The sequence below is a fragment of the Diorhabda sublineata genome, chromosome 5 (assembly GCF_026230105.1).
Source record: "Diorhabda sublineata isolate icDioSubl1.1 chromosome 5, icDioSubl1.1, whole genome shotgun sequence".
Lineage (NCBI taxonomy): Eukaryota > Metazoa > Arthropoda > Insecta > Coleoptera > Chrysomelidae > Diorhabda > Diorhabda sublineata.
The window spans coordinates 11,709,304-11,729,501 of record NC_079478.1 but is presented as its reverse complement, the minus strand read 5'-3'; the positions used below and the strand labels follow the sequence as shown (position 1 = coordinate 11,729,501).

Sequence of the window (20,198 nt, the reverse complement as noted above, 5' to 3'; positions counted from 1 at the left end):
ACTTGTAATTTTTTAATTCTGAGTTAAGCACGATACATACTTACATTGGAATTGAATAAATAATTCTTTAGCATTTTTTCGTTCAACTGAATCCCGCCGATGTCTGAAACTCGCACTGAGATTTCTTTCTTTTTAGACAAATCCATTCGTTTGATATAAAAATCTGCACCCATGGTTTGAACGTAGTATCTAGTAAATTCATCATAACAAAATCTTCTAACAATGCTCGTCTAAAACAACATTTTCCAAATACTTTTCTGATTAAAGAAAATGTTATAATGTCATGAGGTATGAAATTTTTAGTGACAAGGGATTAGACCATTTCAAATTTTAGGATAGGTGCATTTGAAACCAGAAAAATAACTTAAAATTGGTTTTTCATACTTAATCAGTTTTATGAGTTTTATGAATTTTGAATATTTTTTCCTGAACCTAAAATAGATAATACAAAACATAACTACCAGTATTAAGGCTCAATCAGAGTTGCGGAACGGAGAGAACCAATCAGTATTTTAACGCATCTCTCATTACGCAATTGTCTGGCTCATTATGTTCACATGGAACGGATTAAATGCGGAGCGAAATGTGCGTCATGAACTTTTAAGTGAAAAAGTTATCGCAATAATATTTGAACAAAAATCAATCAAAAATATTTCTGTGATTCAATTTCTAACCTTTACTTTTCAATCAAATAAAATATATTGGAAATATTTTTTTTATTGTGTTCATTTTTGAAATACGAGGTCTGGCTATTAAATAACGAGCCTGGTTATTATAAAAATTATTCGATTCTATTATTCGAATGCTCCCCTTCAATATACTCCCCTCCCCTCACCACACACCTTTCCATACGTTTTTTCCATTGATCGAAGCAGTGCTGGAAGTCTTCTTTGGTGAGTGCCTTTAGGAGCTCTGCCGTTTTTTGCTTTACCGCTTCCATCGACACAAATTGCCTCCCTTTCAAAGCAGATCTTTATCTAACCTCTCTAACCTTATAAGGAAATCTGAGCAGATGCGTTGACACAAGAGCTTTTGGTCATTAGTCAGATTTTTTAGCACCAGCTTCGCACAGACTATTGTCATGTGTAATTCCTCGACTAAAATTTTTCTAACCGTTTCTTTATCGGCGTTTACAGCCTCGGCAATTATCCGGATGCTTATTCGACGATCTGAACGCACAATTAGATTGATTTAGGTAATTATTTCCGGAGTTGAACCGGCCACACGGCGACCTGGGCACTGGTAATCTTCAGTGCTCTCTCGGCCCTCACTAAAACGCTTATACCACTCAAAAATACACGAATGAGATGGAGAATTGTCCCCATAGGCCTCTTGCAACAATTTATAGCACACAGATATAGTTTTTTACAATTTAACGGGAAGTCTGAGATTGATACGTTGCTCCTGTATTTCGTCACACATGGTTTTCGGTACGTTCGTTTCAAATCACTAATACACAAATTCTATAATGGTGACCGAAACATGTTTTAGGACGTGCACACATAAGTTATCTAGATACCCAACGCACTACTCTTTTTTACCCCACTTGTCTAGGGCGCCCTGTAGGCACGCAGTCTCGTTACTTCATAGCCAGACCTCGTAATTTTGAAACATACCGTTCCATATTCGATTACGTTAGAGTTGTACGTATTTTCCTTGTTCTTGTGTATTTGTGATATTTTTTGTACTTTTCGGCTTAACCAGTGTTCAAGACTATTGTTGAGTTGACATATCTGCTTTTAATTTCTTTTTAAAGATTGAACAGGTATACAGCATATATTATACTTCACATTTCGATTCCAGCGTGACGTCACATTGTGAGAGATTGCGTGTGCCTGCGCATAAGCATACCGTATATATGTGTATCGTGATCTCTAAGAAAGTTTGTATAAGAATTAGAGATTCCCCGATCTTTATTTGTCTCGCTCATATTCGTCATAATATCGTTTTATTGTTAAGTACTATTTGGACTACATCACAAAAAAATACTAATCTTCAAGTTTATATACTTTTACTACTTGTGTTAAATTTTCAATGAGTTAAGTCATGTATGTATCTTTCTGCATTTATCTATCCTTGATGAACATAAATGATTTAAAATCTTTTCCAAATAACTAGCTTTTGAACCACCGTATTTCAAATGTACTAGTTCTTCAAGACAGAGAAAGCAAGAACTATAAGACATTTCGGATACTATTAACCTGGATTAGATAGATTACTTATCAACTGATTGCGGATCGGTGGAAATTTCAAATGTCTAGAGGTTTAATAATTGTTATCAAACGAAGTACCAACATTTTGAGCCAAAGTAAGCTATAGCCTTAATAAAAGTCCTTTTGCCTCCACTTCACATTTATCTTCGACTAATGAAAAAATTTGTAAAAGATATGAATGAAGAATGTGAAGGATATAAATACCTAAGACAAGTCTTCTTCCAATTAAGTAAAGCCAAGTTGAAGAAGGATACTTTTATTGGATCACAAATTAAAAAGTTGCTGAGCGATATTAATTTTACCACGTAAATACTTAGAGCTTGGAAGAAATTTCTAAGTGTCGTGAGGGAATTTTTGGATGGAATATTGATACAAACTAACAACAACTTATTATAATTTAGCTTCTTATGAATCGTCGCCGATGGTCATTAAAAATTCATTTTCTCCATTTCCATTCATAATTTTGTTGGGAGCTATTGGTGACGAGTGGGCGGAATTTCCACCAAGATATAAAAACAATGTGATTTCGGCGATAAGTGTGATGGGATCTAGCCATGATGGATAATTACTGCTGGTTTTTGAAGCAAGAAAGATATGGTAACCCATAAAAGGAAAAAATCAAATATGTTACTGTTTTTTCTGGCCATTTTCGTATTACTCGTAACATAGGCTCATTCTAATGTAGTATGATAATCAGGCTTATGTTACAACAAGAATTTTTTTATATATCAGTGTTTTTATACTGAATGATTGTACCAGTAAATTCTTGAAGTACGTGTCATAAGAATTTAAGAGTTTTAGAATAATTAAACCCCAATAAATATAAAACAAAAGTAATTAACTAGTTTATACTCACTTTTCCTACATTCGGATCACCCAGCACGACGACTTTAACATTCTTTTCTGATATATCTTCTTCTGATTCAGACATTACTCTTTACTATGCGTTCTGAATTGGATAAATATCATTAACATTACAAAGGTGATAAGCTAAAGTGCTTTATTGAAATTCTGTAAGAAAACACACGTAGATTTGATAATACATAAATATATTCGCTGGAAATAGTAGGAGTCTGCAGTTTTCTATATATATATAGAAAATTTCGCTGTTGAAACCACAAACGTCTTTCAGCCGTATCGAAATCAAATATGGTAAAACATATCGTTGTTATATTTTTCTTATTTGTTTATAGTTACGTTGACAGTTGTTTGATAACGAATTGCCCCAGAGGTGGCAAGAGAAGCGGTACTACTGGATATATGGAATCAAATATTAAAAAGGTAACAAACTATAAATTTCTAATATTAGAACTGTTATTATTTAATTGGTTTTTATAGTGTATTTCATGTGGTCCTGGATATACAGGTCAATGTTTCGGTCCAAATATATGTTGTGGCCCTTTTGGATGTTTAATGGGTACGCCCGAAACTGTACGATGTCAACGAGAAGGCATGTTCCACGAAGCTGAAGCCTGTATAGCGGGGAAAGGTTTTTGTCGAAAAAATACAGGACGCTGTGCTACGGAAAATATATGTTGTAACCAAGGTATTTATAAGTATACTTGTACAATGAACACAGAATACTATACGAGGATTGTCTGGAAAATTTCCGACCTAATCTAACGAGGAAACAAGACATTATTTTCCATAATCATTTTTATTTTTCATATGGAGTGATAAAAGTGTCCAGCTGTATACGAAAAATAACCTTCCAAAATGGCGATAGGGTAGACAAAGGGTATAGTATAAATGTAGCAATTGTAGATGAATTGAAATATGTAGAGTTACAAATTCGATATAATTTTTGACTCAAGCAGTTCATTATTGAGAATTTCATTTTTTCACGTTGTACAAAATAATGTAGTAATTATAACACAATAGAAATTTATACCGATGCTAATGTGGAGCCACCCTTATTTAACACATTTCGACGGACACTTTTTCATATACACAGTTGCCTTCTTTCTCCTTAAAATAGGCGTTTACGTATTCGATAAATTTTGAACTTAGGAAACATGGAAAATCGCTGGGCGCAAGATCTGGTGGATACGGTGGGTGGTCGACACATTTTTCTTCAAATGCGTTCTCTTCATGCAATTTCTTCCTTCACTTTATCAAGTAATGATACATTATTATCTTTTTGAAGATAGTCGATGAACACAATCCCATAACTATCCCAATAAACGGTTGTCACCACTTTTCCGGCCATTGCAACCGTATTTGCCTTTATCTGCACATCTTCGCGTCCAGACCATTTGTTGAACTTATTCGTTGATACGAGGTCTGGCTATAAAATAACGAGGGCGCCCTAGATGGGTGAGGTAAAAAAAGAGTAGTTTGTTGGATATCTAGATAGCTTGTCTGTGCCCGTCCCAAAACACGTTTCCGTCACTATCATAGTATTTGTAAGGTAGCGGTTTGAAGCGAACGTGTTTTTTTTCTCGTGCCAAAAACCCTGTGTGGCGAAAAACAGGAACAAAGTATCAATCTCAAATTTCTCGTTAAATTAAGAAAAACTCCGTCTGAGTGCTATAAATTGTTGCAAGAGGCCTATGGGGACAATTCTCCATCTCGTGCGCGTGTTTTTATGTGGTGTAAGTGCTTTAATGAGGGTCAAGAGAGCAAATCAAAATTCGAGGCAATGTTCATCGTTTTTTTTTTGACATTAACGGTATCGTGATGGGTGAATAGGTTCGAGAGGGTCAGACTGTATTTGTCAGTTTTAGCAACACTGCGAGAACGAGTTCGTAAAATACGGCCCGATTTTGCACCAGCACAACGCACCTGCCCTTAACGCGCCATCTGTGAAGCTGTATTTGGCCACACCCCTTATTCGTAACCAGTCTCGTTATTTAATAGTCAGACTTCGTATCGCTGGTTATCGTAGTTTTTGGCTGTCCCGAACGCTCGTCCTCAACTGATAAGTCCATGTTTGCCCAAAATTTTAATTGATGGCGCAGAGTCTCCATCTTTCATCTGCGTAGACGAATTGCTTTCCAAAAACAAATATTTAATGACAGGTCGATACTTAATTTTTTCCATTTTCAGAAAAATCCTCGTAACGACTCACTCATACGATTTTTTTCTTCTTCAGAACTCTCTACGCCCTTTCGAGCGTCAAAGTATTGGGATTTTAGTTTTCCCCTTTCTTCCTCCTTCCTGTTCTACTTGTAGCCATGTTTTCTTATGTATTCTTGCTTCTGTCACTATTCTTATTAGGTTTTGTGGTGATCTCTTCTTTGTGTTTCAGGAAGTTTAAGACACCTTTTTGTTATTTCCTATTAGTTCCTGTTCGAGCTTTCCTATAATAACCTCATTTCTTATCATATTCATCCTCGTTTTCACTGCTTTTTCTTTAGTTGTTTCTATTCTGTGTCTTTTTGTTTATCACCCAGGCTTCACTTCCATCGATTAATGTTTACGTTTTCCGTGAAAATGATTTCCAGGTATCCAAATGTAGATACTCTATCTATTCTTTATCTTGTCATTATTAAATCTTACACATGTTCTCATTTTTTGCATTATTTGATGTTTACTTCCATTTTCGAGTCTTCTATTGTCTTTATCCATATCTACTAATCTGTCTATTGTTCCTGGATCTAGGATTGTGTAGCCAATTATTGTCTACAATTTGTAGTTGTACTCAATGATTTTCAAACAGAAGCTAAATATCTGAAAGTGCTAAAATTTTAGTTAGAATCTCCCAATATTCTAATATATCTATGCTGTCATTTTTAGATTGAGCTCGGAAACTTTTCAAACAATCCTCGTATGTGTAATTATCGGATATTATAATCAAACAATATTCCTCCCCCAAACATGAATTAATTAATTTTATTTAGTTTTATTATTAAATTATTGATGAATTTAAATACTTTTAATGGTGCATCTGGTATTCCAACTTTTTATTAACCCTGTATGTAAAATTTGTTAATTAATGCTATTTCAGATTCGTGCATCACAGACCGACATTGTTCAATGGAAAATAAACAGGAAAATATAGCAAACTTAGACTTCTACAATTTCCTGAACACCTACCCAATTGAGATAACTGAAAATTAATCAATATGGCAATGGAGTTCATAAGTTTGTAAACCGCTTTCACTAATAGCTTAAAGTTAATAAAAAATTATACTTACTTGCGTTTCGATTATCACTTTTATCTTCATACAAAAATCACTCATGAAAACCTTATAGCTAATAAAATAATCGCGTTTCTAGGATGGTATTTCAATACAAACAATTTTTACTTGCCTAATGATACACATAATTCATATTTGCGTGTTAAGTTATCAGAAAAATGGATTTGAACGCATCACTTTTAATCAATTGAGTAAATGACTAAAGAACGACTCAAACGAGTTTTTTATATTTCAAAACGAAGTAAAAAAATCAAAAGTAACTCATATATGTCGAAAAAAAAAATTAAAATAAATAACCAGCAATTACAGTGGTGTGTTGTGTATTTATAGTATATTATAATTTGTTTGCCAAAAACTACATTGAATGAAAATGTACTGCTAGGAATTATGTTTTACAAATACTGTATGTACTGTTAATCAATGGTAAAATAAAATAAATTTCACATTAAATTCCATTAATGTTGAAATAAATTAAAAAACTAAAACATTTCTACATAAATTTGATGTTTCTCTATTTTTCCTGCCTCCAAGAGACTCTTGGAGAGCAGTTTTATTAAGATATTATAATATAAAGGGTATTTAGAAATAGATAGAAATTTAGATATATTTTTTGGAAAAAATCAAGATTATTAATATATGCACTACTTGGCAACTATTTGAGCTGTTTATTTAAGTATCGTCAGTCCATTTATATTCTAATCCAGGTATTTAAGAGTTTGTGTTTCAATGAATTTGAAAATATGTATACTCATATGATAATAATGAGTTTTTCAACTGAAGTGTAGTATGTAATAATTCCTATTCAAATAGTGGCACTTATTAAATGAATAATAAGCGTTTTCTTATCTAGAATGAAGTTGAGCCACTTTCAAATTTAACAACCAGATTCATTCTGAAATATGAAGATGTCAAAGTCTGAATTTATTTTACAAATGTTTAAAATACTTCGAAAACATAATTTATGTGATTCCAAACATTTTTTAACTACACAAAGTACAAAATTACAAACATAAAATTTATTACAAAACACTTTACAACTCATCTACACTTTGTGTGTGTGAAAGGGATTTAAAGAACTCATAAAGTTATGGTAATATATTATATCATAATAGGTAAATTGTGTCCATGAGTTTTTCTGGTGTAATTTGTCTCATTTTCATACCGTGGTGTCATTACACTATTTTGAACTTACTTGATCTCGTTTTTAGGTCTCTTCTGTTTTAAAATTAGTTTTCTTTATAATTTTTTAAACACAGATAATATTTACACGTTTTGACCAGTTGTGGTCTAAGAAATAAGAAATTAAAGAAAATTATTATTATTTTGGCTCCTATAGATTGTAATGTCCTCGATCTAAAAGTTCCAAATTACCATGTAATTATTTTAGATTTAAAAATAGAACTAAGTTGGAATTTCTGGAACCGTTGGTAATATTCATACTGAACACACTGTTTACACTACCACTAAACCAACACTCACAATTACACTGTCTAACGTAAAGTAAAACAGTTTACCTGCAGTCTCTGAAGATGTTAACTTGGTAATCAAAATGCATGTCAGACAGTGTAACTGTAAGTGTTTCTACAGTGGTAACTCTTCATTTTTAATTTGTATGGAATAAAATTTCTTTTTTCAACACCCCCCATGAACTGTCTTTAGAGACTGAAGGTAAACTGTTTTCAGCCTCTGAATATGATAACTTGGTTATCAAAACCTGACAGTTTAATTGTAAGTGTTGGTGTCATTGTAGTGTAAACAATGTGTTCAGTTTAAAAATAGAAGTTGAATATATTGAAATATTAATATCATAGAATACTATCAATAAAACTCTATGTTCAATACAATAAGTAATATAACTTGTCTAACTATGGAGTAAGAATTGATTTTTTAATGCAACTCCCACATTTATCTCTCCTTGATATAAATTTAATCAAACTATTAATTCCAATTTATAGATATCCAGCATCCAAGTCAAAAAGCGTATTCTATGTGTTCGTTATTAACAAAACCTCATTTTATATTGAGAGATATTAATTATAAGCATATTAACTTATAAAGAGAACTTATTTTTTATTACTATCAGAATTACTATTATTTTGGTTGCTATAAATTGTGATACCCTCAATACGATACTATCTTAGGACTATTTCAGTATATAACTAGGTTGAAAAATATATGTTAAATCTGCTAGAATATTATCATAAGTTCTATGTTTAATAATATGAGTAATATAACTTACTTAAATATGAAATAAGAATTTTTATTAATTAATTAATTTGAAATTTATAGATATTCAACATACAGTCAAAAAGCATCTTGTAATTTTTAAATCTTTTTAAGATCTATATATGTATAAAAATTCAAACATTCCTTCTTTTAATGTTAAAAAATTAGATTCAGTTTTATTATTACTGACTTAATTTTAATACCATTAGCAAGGATATTTAAAAATTCACATTTTGTTACTTACTTCTACGCAAGGCATTCTGTGCATCCATTGTCATTGCATCGGCTTCATCTAATATAATTAATTTAAAACCAGACTTGAAAATTGTCCTGGTACTAGCAAATGTCAAGATTGGTCCTCTTACAATTCCTATACCTCTATCATCTGATGCGTTTAATTCTAGAACCTATAGAATATACAAATTATTATTCATTTTTGATGAAAATGCTATTGTAGTACTCACAGTTGATGACATTTGAGCTGGAGTGTATAATAATCTTGCACAAGCTAAAATTGTACTTGTTTTTCCAGTACCAGGAGGTCCATAGAATAATAAATGGGGAACTTGATCTTCTTTAATAAATTTGCTGACTACATAGAAATAAAAAATATATAATTATTATATTTTCATCCAAAAATACAATATCCTTTTAAAAAACTTTTTTTAGGAAATTAATATATACTAACCCGTTTTAATAATATCTTCATGAGAAACTAAATCATCGAGCGTACTTGGCCTATATTTTTCAACCCTACAATTATGAAACAATTTGTTATCGTTAATTCAGGAAGAACAGAAACATTGATTTAAAAAATATTTCAACTTATACCAACCAGGGCAAATTTACTTTCTGCTGTACTTTTTGTACCATAGTAATTTATGAATTTAAAATATTTTAAGAAAATAATTAAGTGTAAGTGCATAAATAGCAAAATATTTTTTTTTAATATTTAAAAAGCGGGTAATCCAACGAATTTTTAAGATTCTATCTTCTTCTTTTCATATTGGAAACATTGTGAACTTTTCATCCATAATACTGAAACCAATAAAAGGAAAAAATTTATTCATATTCTTCAATACTGTATACTAATCAGTAAAAATTAGGATTTTGCGAAGACTTTCACATTTACACACAGAAAGTATGTTTTAAATTATGTAGCTGAGAGCACTTGTCTATCACTTTAGCTGACTAACTTCATGTTGAATATTTTGCAGGAGAGGTTGTTTGACTCGTTGCTCCCATTTTATTGAAAACACATTTTGCAAAACATCAAGACAAAAGTATGGCCGGATTATTCGTTAAAACTTTTCGTACAGTTGTAAGAAGCTCTTTAGGTGTACGATCTTTCGCCACACGACCGGTAGCAATAACGTTGGCAAATAAATGTAATGATAAACTACAAAATTCTCTACAAATGAAATCAAGTTCTATAAACTCCGTACAGGTAATATTTTTGATATCCATAAAATTTGATAATTTTATATCGATATAAAATGCTAATTTGTATTTTTTATTGTAAAAATATAATGATTATATATTACATAACATAACCTCATTTTGATCTGTTAGGCCGTTTTTTTAATCTCATTTGTGTTAAAATTTTTTAAATAAAACTTTTAGACTGCTAAAATAGTTTAAAATTAGTATAGTTCTCACCATAACTAAATTTTCTTTTATTATTAGACTCGGTTTTACTCACCAGAAATGAAAAAAGTCAAACCTACTGAAGACGAAATCAAAGAGAGGGTGCTGAAAGTGTGTGCTTCATATGATAAAGTAACTGCAGATAAGGTATTTACATTTATTTTTTCTATTTCAGAGATTTGTTAGACCACAAGAACGAAGTTACAGTTCTAAGCCACCGCTGACTTTGCAACTCATTTCAGATAGAGTCCTGTTAGTGTTAAAATTGTATGACAAAATTAACCCTGAAAAGGTACAGTAGGACATATGTTTCAAACCTTGTAGTTTCATTTTAGTTTATGAAAATTTATTTACAAAGGAAATTAATACTACATTTATTTACACTGTTGTTTATATTAATATTAGATGTTTTAACATACAGGGTTTAAAACTATAAATTATTCAATTATATTTGTGATTTAGATCTGTTACTTTATTGTGGTAGACAGTCTCTGTTTAATTTTCTAAATGTACTTAACTAAATAAATTGGTCCCTATCATAAAATTAGCTTTCAAATAGACGAAACATTAGGCAAATGTAACAATCCAAATCATTCAAATGACTTGAGTAAGACTGTTAAATAATTTTAAGAGTTATTGTATTTACACATGAGTTCGAGATTTATTAATATTGATAAGTTTTCTAGAAAATTGAATGTATTTATAAAAAGTGATATTTAAGTTGTCTATTATATATATATATATATATATATATATATATATATATATATATATATATATATATATATATATATATATATATATATATAATATATAATAAATGTTCCACTGGATTTATGCTCCACTTTATCAGAGTTCAGTTGACTCCCATTTGATTTTGCTGAATAATTTAAGTTTAAACTGTCTGAAGATATTGTAATTATAAACAATTTATACAAAAGATGTGTCCTTCACTTGTAAACAATCTAGAAACTATTTCACAAGTATTCAAAATAAAAAATATGTTTTTCAACCCTATTGTTTATGAACGAAACTATAGCTTCAGCAACACTGTAACTTAGATCACAATTAATGTGCTGTGGAACATAGTGTTAATAATAGAATTATTTCTGTACATGTTGTGATCAAGTAGTCTCAGATCACCAGATTTATCTCGAAATGATTTTTTTCGTTTAGGTTATGTAAAATAAGATGTTTATGTGCTTTCAAATGTATTTCCTAACGATTTTGATAACAGACCTAACATTTACAAGTTATATTCTTTGTGACATATGATAATTCAATACGCTGCCATTTTAAGATTCTCAATTTTATTAATTTTGCATTCACCTCCCCCATGAATGAATTTGTTGTTAATTAGGGTGGTCAATGAATAGAGGAATCAAGTAAAACAAAAAGAATTTTTTTTTGAAATTGATATAGGTACATTGGGATTAATTTGGTTAGATATTTTTCATTGCTATGATATACAAAAAAATTTACTGTATAGCAAACGTTCAGGAATTTGCATTGATTCTGAGAAGAAACATGCTTAGCTTTAATTTCTATTTAATTAATATATAGGTACCCAAAGTAATTTTCTTCTAGTTTTTATTGTGGTTATATTGTGACACTTATTGAGCAACTCTTTATTTAATGAGGTTGTGGAATAGTTTAATGTCGCTTCTAACTTAATAGATTTCTACTTATTTTCGAGTGAATGTAAATTTCATTTTACTGTCTTGGAACATGAAGTGACCATGTCGGTTGTCACATTTCAATTAGTTCTTTGTACTGATTTTGTGAGATTAATTTTAGACTGTACTTTTGAAAGGCTACAGAAATTAAGCATTATAAGTTCTCTGAAGTAGTGTAATACTTCAAGGTATTTCCAATGAAAGTATCTTGAAAATTCCAAAAAAAATTTGCTATCAAATTGTGTATGGATATCTTTTCAGAGATAATGCAGTGGAAAATAGGTGGGGAGTAAACAATAATATGTATTTTGTTGGAAGGAATTGTACATTATTGGAAAATAATTTATGGTGTAGTAGTAGTATAGAATATTTAATCAACCTGATCATAATCTGTCATTGTAAGTTTGAATAGAATATCCCAAAAACTTATAATTAACCTAATTGCTCCACTGATCTCCCAACTCCATTTTGCTAAATTTTAGTGGGAATGTTTAAACAGATATTTGTTTGTGGCTTGCTTTAGTTTATTTACATACATTTATTTATTCAAAAGAAGATATGTTATTGTTTTAATGTAAAAACAAATTAAAAACTATTTTCCAAGGACAATACCAAAAAATGGAATTTTGTGAAATTATGATACAAAATAAAAAAAAATAGTTTATTTTACATTTGTGGTACATTGTACTCATAATAAATCCAACATTAGATATTGGTTTCAATACTAATAACCAAAATACATGACAGTACAGGGGGGTCAAAGAGTATTGTGGAAGTCAAATGGAACAGTTAAATTTATTATAATTTATTGCGTTTTATTGAAATTCACGCTGGTAGAATGGAATTAAGTTGGTTAGAGATTTTACATTGATATTGTTTGTACAAAAAAATAATAAATGAGATTTATCAATTAAATAAGAAGTCAAAAAAAAATAACACAACTTATTTGAAATTCAAAAAGGTATTTGACTATTTTTATGTTTTGTGAAAGATTTTTTAATACTGTAGGTGTTGAGTTCATTTTATCAGGTCTATGTCTAATATAAATATATGTTTTAATATGAAAAATCATATATATTTGTAATTTTAGTTGACTCTACAATCTCATTTCATCAATGACTTAGGATTAGATTCACTAGATCATGTAGAAGTTATAATGGCAATGGAGGACGAATTCGGTTTTGAAATTCCAGATGCTGATGCTGAAAAATTGTTGAAACCTGCAGATATTGTGAGATATGTTGGAGATAAAGAAGATATATATGAATAATTTGTAATTTAAATTACTGTAATCTGTCATATATAGCATTATCTTTTAAGTTTATTAAATAAATGTAAATTATTGTTTGTAGTGTTTTTTAAAATTATTTCCTTTTAGCGAGTGCTGCATGTAAAAAAAACCACTATTTGTTGTAGAGAAAATAAATTATATTTTCTAGTATATAACTTTGGATTATAAATATTGTTTGATTAACTATTGGAATAAAAATATTGATCACACATGGCTTGCCTTAACTTATCTTATTCTTTAAAATTATATTTTACATAATACTCTAAATTATATCTTACAAGTTCATAAAATTTAAACCATTACCAATCACAAAAAGACACTGTATGATCATAAAGGTTTCAGTTTCCTATGAATCTTGACAATATGAATAAATTAACTGGTTGTTAGGAAACTAGGTCTCTATTAACAATACTAGAAATTAAATCTAAATTATCCATTTAAAGTATTGTCAAATATAAATAAATTCATCAAAATTAAGACTAAGTTTTTTTAAGTTCAACATCTTATTGTCTTAACGTTTGTTAAGTGTCGTTAATTATTCAATTAATTAAAGTGTCTATGTGCTGATTAGTTTATGTTGCTCAGTCTTCGTGTTCGAGACCATGACCGTTCACGAGCACTAGCGAACATTATATAGAAGAGATTTGCTCCCATATTGATGCCAGCTGCCAAATAGAATACCATTCGCCACTGGTTCAAAGTTTGCTTGAATTTAAAAAAATATAAATTATTAATAACTTAAAATATATATGTAACAAAATTTTGTTCATTTTCAAATCCGACTAGCAACCTCCCGTCCATTGACACAAGTAATATAATATATAATCCCTACATATTTGTCGTAATAAGTGGATTAAATTTCAATGCAATATTATCTCTACATACACTAAGGATTTTAATGTATTTTATTATGCCGAAGACATAAAACAAAAAAAAATATATTTATTTACAACATTCATAACATCAAAGTTGGAATTTCTAGAATCGTTGGTGATATTCATACTGAACACACTGTTTACACTACCATTCAGACTTACACTGTCTGACGCACGTTTCGATAATCAAAGTTATCATCTTCAAAAACTGAAGGTAAACAGTTTACTTTCAGTCTCTGAAGACGATAACTTGGTTATCGAAACGCTTGTGAGTGTTGGTGTAGTGGTAGTGTAAACAGTGTGTTCAGTATTGATAACTTCTGTTTGATCACATGTCAAATGAACATATTTGTTTCAAAGTTAAATGTCGCATCAAGCAAGTTCCATCCATCAGCTAGAAATATCCATCATGTTTGTTATACCTATCTCACAGAGATTAGTTTTTGATAAAAATTTCAGATGGTTGGACTTTTTTAGACACTTTCAACAATTATTTATTAACACATTTCAAAAAACCTTGACAAACTATATCGAGTGAGTCACCAGTATATATATGGCCTCTGCTGGGCAAATAGTGACATTTTTCAACATTTTTAAATGCAACACTATTTGACCACATTTTTGTATTCTACATGAAATATCAGGACATTTTTGAATAAGGTTTTGCTGTTGAAATGTTCCAATTTTTTTAGGGAATGAAAAGTTTGAGTAGAAGTTTAATGCTACTGTAGATAGATGAAGTTTAAAATAGTGAATTACCACCAATTAAGATAATGAGTTTTTGGTGTTGGGATCAGTAATTGATAATCCAAAAAAATAAGTTAATCCAGTGTTTCTAGAATGAGATTGCAGTTTGATGGCGCTCCGGCATAATTTTACTTAGCTGTTAAAAATTATTACCTAAATAGAAAATAGGTGGATAGAAAGGGGAGGTACATGGCCACTTGGATCCCCAGATCTGGCATTGGTGAATTTCTATTCAAGGGGGCATATGAAAAATATTGTTAATAGATTCCACCGTCTACTACCGATGTGAAATTGAAATAAAACTATGAACTTGTTTTTTGTGGTTATACCTGGCATTTTAAGAGATGTTTCTTTATTTTCTCATAGAGGTTAACATAAAACCTTATTCAAAATTGCCCGTATTTTTCATACAGAATTCAATGATGTAGGACTTTCCCTTTCAAAAGTCATTTAAGTAGTCTTGGGACATCCTGTATAGCTGGAAATAATAAAAGTGGGCAAAAAGTGACAGTTTGAAAAATGTCAATGAAAAACCTCAATCTTCCTAATGAATTACTCAATGTTCTCCATACTACATAGTAATTTACTTACTCTTCCTTCGATGATAAGCCCAATTACATAAGGAGCCAAAAAACCACACATGTTAGCAGCAGCATTTGTAATCCCATACATGGTTCCCGCATATTTTGGACTTAAAGCAATATGGTTCATAGAATTGCCAGCATATACAGCACCACCGAAGGCTCCAGTGATGGCCAATAACAACTGAACTGCTACTTTATCACATCCCACATACGCTACCCCTAGGAGACCTAATGAGGGTATGATGGATGCTGAAAAGAAATTATGAAAATTTTTATTTAAAAATAAATATTAATAACTGCATGATGGAAATGTGAAAATATGTATATAAATACCGGTTCAGTGTTAAAATTGTATACTTCAATGTTATATTATATTTTTAAAAAAGGTAACACCTATTAACTGATTTTGTTCAATTTACTCTTTTTTAATTTTCTTCGGGTATCAGTTCTAGTCCCCTTGGATAAATTTTTTCCATTGTCTTTTTGCCATCTCAATTCCTCTAATTTTTTCATCATTTTGTCCTCAATTCCTTTATTCTTTATGAATCTTCTTCGTTTTTTGATGGGTTTTTGCAGCCTCCATTGCGTTTCTTTTTGTTTGGTTCCTCTAAATTTCTACTCTGTAGTAAATTTCTATCTTGGATCAGTATAAATCAAAGATATTCATATGCCACTACTCTTTCAAAAGGTATTTTCTTATATATTATTCTTTATTGTAATTGGCATTTTTTGTTGATTAATATCATGGTTGATTCTATTTATATTGATTCCCATTTTCATTTTTTCCATCCATAAGGACCATAAATTCATTGGCTTTTGAATTTTAATCTTGGATAGATTTAACAGGCTACTCATTTTTGCTGCTCTATTCCTTCATCTTTAATAAACTCCTCTTATACTTCCCATGCACTTTCTAGTCTTTTTTAATCACTATTCTCTTTATGCTTCTTATACCCACTAGGTATTTTCTTTTCCTCTAATATTGACCTTATTTCCTTTCTAATAATCATATCAAAGGCTGATTTCAAATAGATAAATATGAGGAACATGTCTATTCTTCTGTTTTTCTTTCTATTAAATTTATCATTACATATTACCATTTGACTAAAATGTTATGTTAATTAAAAAAAAAAGCTCTTTGTGACAGACAATGTTTGTAAAAACCATTTCAGGAGAACTGGATTTGTGTGTTTCTTTTTCATAAAAAAATCCCACTCTCCCCTTCTATTTGAAATAAAACTAAAATTAGTAACATAATTTTTTGTACAAATATCATATGTGATAAAATTTAGCTTTAGAACCTAATAAATTTCATTATTATTTTAAAAATTTAAAATCACACATTTTTCTTTTGAATCGACTATTCTTACCTACGGAATTAAAAAGTTTATATGATGTTGCAAGGGATAAATAGCCCTTGCTAAGTAGCCAGTCTGCGAATATACTAACAATGATGCCGCACCACCAACTTGTAAGGTAAGGAACGGCTGACAGCAATGCATCCTAAAAAAAATTACAATACAAATCTATAGAACGATAAATAAACATACTTACAGCCTGAATGTCAAAATGTAAAATTTGTGCCATGTAAGTAGGTAATTCTGTCAATTGGGTGTAAAATGCCCAAGATTGTCCACACTGGGTTACTAAAATTGCCCATAATGGTAAACATGTAAGCATTTGTTTCCATGGTATTGAAGATTTATCATGATCATCTTGTGGATCTATACTAGCTAAAATAAACGCTTTTTCTTGAGGGTCAATTCTAGGATGAGCCGCTGGTGTATCATAAACTAAGAATACCCAAAATATGTACCAAATTATACCCAATACTCCAAATATATAAAAACTTAAAGGCCACCCATTATCCAGCTCTAACGAACACAGCCATCCAGACAGTGGTAGTGAAAGGATTGTCCCAAAATTGCTACCTATAATTGAACAATCAATTTTAACTCTGGTTGAAATACAGGATATGAAAAAGAGAGATACATGTCGAGGCAAAAATTGTTAATACTCAAATAATTACCATACCTTACCTTTTCTTGTTAATTAATATTCATTTTACATGAAAAAATTCACATATTGTGTTAACTTTAACATGAATCATTGATAAATAACATATTCAGTGTCCCTTTTCATATAATTGGAATGTGCTCTACAGAATTCATCTCATTTTATTTATATAATTTTTTGACTATCCTCTGTAGCAATTAGAAAAATACTAAGCATTCACCTATAGATAATGTTCACCGAACCATATGATTTTTACATTCTCTTAAAGTAGTCCAAACTAACCTGCATATACATATGCCCCAAATTTACTTCTTTCTAAAGGTGGAATCCATCTAGCTAGCATAGCATGCATTGATGGAAAAGTTACACCCTGAAAATAATACACAAAACTCATTATTTATATGAACTAGTATACCACTATTATAGAAGATGTTGTTGTCACTATGGACTTTTATCAATTTTTCAACTAGCTAAAATTGTATGAATCAATATAACAATATAAATTTAGAACATATTCACTACTGTTGAAAAAAATTGAGAACACATACATTTTTAAATATAACAAAGAATTATTCAATATGATTTATTGTTCTCACAAAATCATGAGTATTGTTTTTTGTCAAATTCTTTCATTTTGAAGGAACATGCATTGTATGTGATTTTATTTCAAAAATTTATTTATTTGGATTAAAAAGATTTTGACTACTGCGTTGACTCAATTTATGAGAAAGATTGTTAGGGAATAAAAAAACTGGGTAAACAGACCAAAAACTGTTAGACCAAAATCAACAACAAATAAAGGTTACAGAATTGGCACTTAACTGTATACAAATTTGTAAAGCTCATGATGATAACTGAGAAACACCTGTTTCTATTTATCAATAAACAGTTAAACGAAATATAGTGTCTGCAGTCTGGGGAAATAGGATTTGTAGCTGCTAAAAAATTTGAAATTAACAATTCAACATCACACAAGTAAACTAGAATAGTCACATAAAAAATTGTAACATTCATATTGGCCTATTCATTTTTTATTAAATATCTTTTCTATTTATTGTGGTTCAATAGTTACTTCCAAAATTCATCCTAATTTTAATCTAGCAGCAAAAATTGATTTTAAGATTCTCTTCCTCTACTAATTACAACATTTTTCAAATATTTACTTTATCCATAATTATATGCGAAGAAAGAAATTTCTGATGCTGTTCAGATTCAGAAATAATTTTTTTATTAAAATCATTACTCCACTTTTTAACAATATTTCATATAAGTTCCAGTTCCAAGTGTTCGTATTATGATAATCATAATAAAACAAAATAACTATATAATTGAGTTTATACTAAACAAATATTATCAACAGTAAATTTTTATTTTTATAACGGAACACAATCAATTTGTAAAATTCAATCTACAATAAATAGCATAATCCTTTGATAATTTAATATCTAAATAGAAAAGATCAAGTTGTTATTACTTGACATGAAATGGAACTTTTTTATAGCTTAACTTAAACCAGTGAGATATTGCAGATGGAATTAAATGATAAAAAATAACTCTTACCTCGCCCATTCCTTCTAATACCCTCACAATTATGAACAATGTGAAATTTGTTCTTGCTGCTATGGGACTGAGCAAAGTGAAAATTGAAGTAATTAGCACACCAATTCCATATACCCGTTTACTTCCAAAAATTTCTGCTAATCTTCCTCCTGGAATTTGTGTTAAGACATAACCATAAAAAAATGATCCCAATACTATACTCTGAGTCTTCTCATCCCAATCAAATTCATTCGGTCTCTACATCAAAACAATAAGACAATTATTTAATAAGCTTGCACCAGATCTTGCTGTAATATCAAATGTGAAGCAATCTAAATAAGAGTGGGAATAAGTCAAAAATTTACAGGTAATGTTTTCTCTACAGCAAGCTTTTGCAGAACTCCATACTTTCAATGTTTATTTTTAGTTATGTGAGATGATTTATTATCGAGAAACAGTGTACACTGAAAAAATTAAATCTTGCATTTATAGCTTTTTTATGTGGAATTGAACTTAGTTCTTAGTGTAGGAGAAACAAGATGCAGAGACAAGTGTATTTATGAGGAGTAGTTAAAAAGTCGACGTGTGTGAAAAATGTATTTTACAGCAAACTCAGCAATAAAAATAGGGTTTGAGGAAAAGTAATTCTTATGTACATACTAAAAAAATATTAAAGTATTTGCAAGAGAATTACTTACCACTGGTGTTGGGTCAATAGAATTATTTGTGATTGGACAATGATCGTAACTATTGTTACTAATTGGTTGAGTGGTGTTAATCATTGCTACAATAGCAACGGATAAATTAACCCTCATAGCATACACATTAGCAAATCCCAAAAAACCTAGTATACCCAAAATATGTCTTGATTTAAAAAAGTGTGTGGTGTCTTCAACTAAAAACAAAAAAGGGAGTTAAACATTTTTTTAACATTCACTAATAAATGTTACCTTCTGGAGGAAGAATCCTAGTTGTTTCATCTTCATCCTCATAGATACTTTCCGTTTCACTTTCATCATGATTTTCAGAATTTGACATTGGTGCATACATTTATTTATCATATAAATTGATACCCTATTCAACAGTGATTCATAACTATTCTTAGACGATATAATATTGAAATTCAAGCCTTTGTTTTCATTTATAATAATTATAAAATTATAATCAACAAAGGAACCAAAAAATTAACCAAGATAGTGGGTGTCAGTGTCAGGTGTCACTATTAGAATTCGTTATGTATCC

At 30.0% G+C, this 20,198-nt stretch overlaps 5 protein-coding genes across 6 annotated transcripts in view; 2 read left to right on the top strand and 3 right to left on the bottom strand.

The window, feature by feature from the left end:
* Nucleotides 1-3,224, bottom strand: part of LOC130443703 (ras-related protein Rab-28-like) — an 8,586-nt gene extending 5,362 nt beyond the window's left edge. Inside the window, exons 1-2 of the mRNA XM_056778456.1 lie at nt 3,070-3,224; nt 45-230 (exon numbers count right to left, since the gene is read on the bottom strand). Of these exons, the coding sequence (XP_056634434.1) occupies nt 45-230; nt 3,070-3,144 (261 nt within the window). The 5' untranslated portion in view covers nt 3,145-3,224. The remainder of the gene's footprint in view (nt 1-44; nt 231-3,069) is intronic.
* The window catches only part of LOC130443702 (replication factor C subunit 5), a 19,617-nt gene extending 9,837 nt beyond the window's left edge, over nt 1-9,780 (bottom strand). Inside the window, exons 1-4 of the mRNA XM_056778455.1 lie at nt 9,417-9,780; nt 9,270-9,334; nt 9,046-9,173; nt 8,826-8,988 (exon numbers count right to left, since the gene is read on the bottom strand). Coding sequence (XP_056634433.1) covers nt 8,826-8,988; nt 9,046-9,173; nt 9,270-9,334; nt 9,417-9,454 — 394 coding nt within the window. The 5' untranslated portion in view covers nt 9,455-9,780. The remainder of the gene's footprint in view (nt 1-8,825; nt 8,989-9,045; nt 9,174-9,269; nt 9,335-9,416) is intronic.
* On the top strand, nt 3,182-6,329 carry LOC130443705 (neurophysin 1-like). Its single transcript, XM_056778459.1, has 3 exons — nt 3,182-3,494; nt 3,552-3,759; nt 6,163-6,329. Exons 1-3 carry the CDS (start codon nt 3,363-3,365, stop codon nt 6,273-6,275), a joined length of 453 nt encoding a protein of 150 aa, XP_056634437.1. The 5' UTR covers nt 3,182-3,362; the 3' UTR covers nt 6,276-6,329.
* LOC130443704 (acyl carrier protein, mitochondrial) lies at nt 9,775-13,414 on the top strand. 2 transcript variants are annotated; one of them, XM_056778457.1, is made up of 3 exons: nt 9,775-10,028; nt 10,404-10,520; nt 12,995-13,414. In XM_056778457.1, exons 1-3 carry the CDS (start codon nt 9,867-9,869, stop codon nt 13,172-13,174), a joined length of 459 nt encoding a protein of 152 aa, XP_056634435.1. In that variant the 5' UTR covers nt 9,775-9,866; the 3' UTR covers nt 13,175-13,414. The 2 variants fall into 2 exon arrangements, with proteins under 2 accessions (XP_056634435.1, XP_056634436.1); XM_056778458.1 differs by lacking the exon at nt 10,404-10,520 and adding an exon at nt 10,268-10,375 and having other exon boundaries at nt 12,995-13,401.
* Nucleotides 13,311-20,198, bottom strand: LOC130443701 (putative inorganic phosphate cotransporter). The gene is made up of 8 exons (XM_056778454.1): nt 19,907-20,198; nt 19,655-19,851; nt 18,978-19,214; nt 17,700-17,787; nt 16,956-17,332; nt 16,772-16,904; nt 15,409-15,650; nt 13,311-13,900 (listed from the first exon to the last, which is right to left on the bottom strand). The coding sequence occupies exons 1-8, from the start codon at nt 20,004-20,006 to the stop codon at nt 13,763-13,765; spliced, it is 1,512 nt and encodes a 503-aa protein (XP_056634432.1). The 5' UTR covers nt 20,007-20,198; the 3' UTR covers nt 13,311-13,762.

Excerpts from the sequence above, each read along its gene's own strand:
- LOC130443705 (XM_056778459.1), top strand. The coding sequence starts at position 3,363 with ATGGTAAAACATATCGTTGTTATATTTTTCTTATTTGTTTATAGTTAC. Across the intron at positions 3,495-3,551 it reads TGGAATCAAATATTAAAAAG|TGTATTTCATGTGGTCCTGG; the intron begins GTAACAAACTAT and ends TGGTTTTTATAG. Across the intron at positions 3,760-6,162 it reads AAATATATGTTGTAACCAAG|ATTCGTGCATCACAGACCGA; the intron begins GTATTTATAAGT and ends ATGCTATTTCAG.
- LOC130443704 (XM_056778457.1), top strand. The coding sequence starts at position 9,867 with ATGGCCGGATTATTCGTTAAAACTTTTCGTACAGTTGTAAGAAGCTCT. Across the intron at positions 10,029-10,403 it reads GTTCTATAAACTCCGTACAG|AGATTTGTTAGACCACAAGA; the intron begins GTAATATTTTTG and ends TTTCTATTTCAG. Across the intron at positions 10,521-12,994 it reads ACAAAATTAACCCTGAAAAG|TTGACTCTACAATCTCATTT; the intron begins GTACAGTAGGAC and ends TTGTAATTTTAG.
- LOC130443701 (XM_056778454.1), bottom strand. The coding sequence starts at position 20,006 with ATGTATGCACCAATGTCAAATTCTGAAAATCATGATGAAAGTGAAACG. Across the intron at positions 16,905-16,955 it reads TACATTTTGACATTCAGGCT|GATGCATTGCTGTCAGCCGT; the intron begins GTAAGTATGTTT and ends AATTTTTTTTAG. Across the intron at positions 13,901-15,408 it reads GGCTTATCATCGAAGGAAGA|CAAACTTTGAACCAGTGGCG; the intron begins GTAAGTAAATTA and ends TTTAAATTCAAG.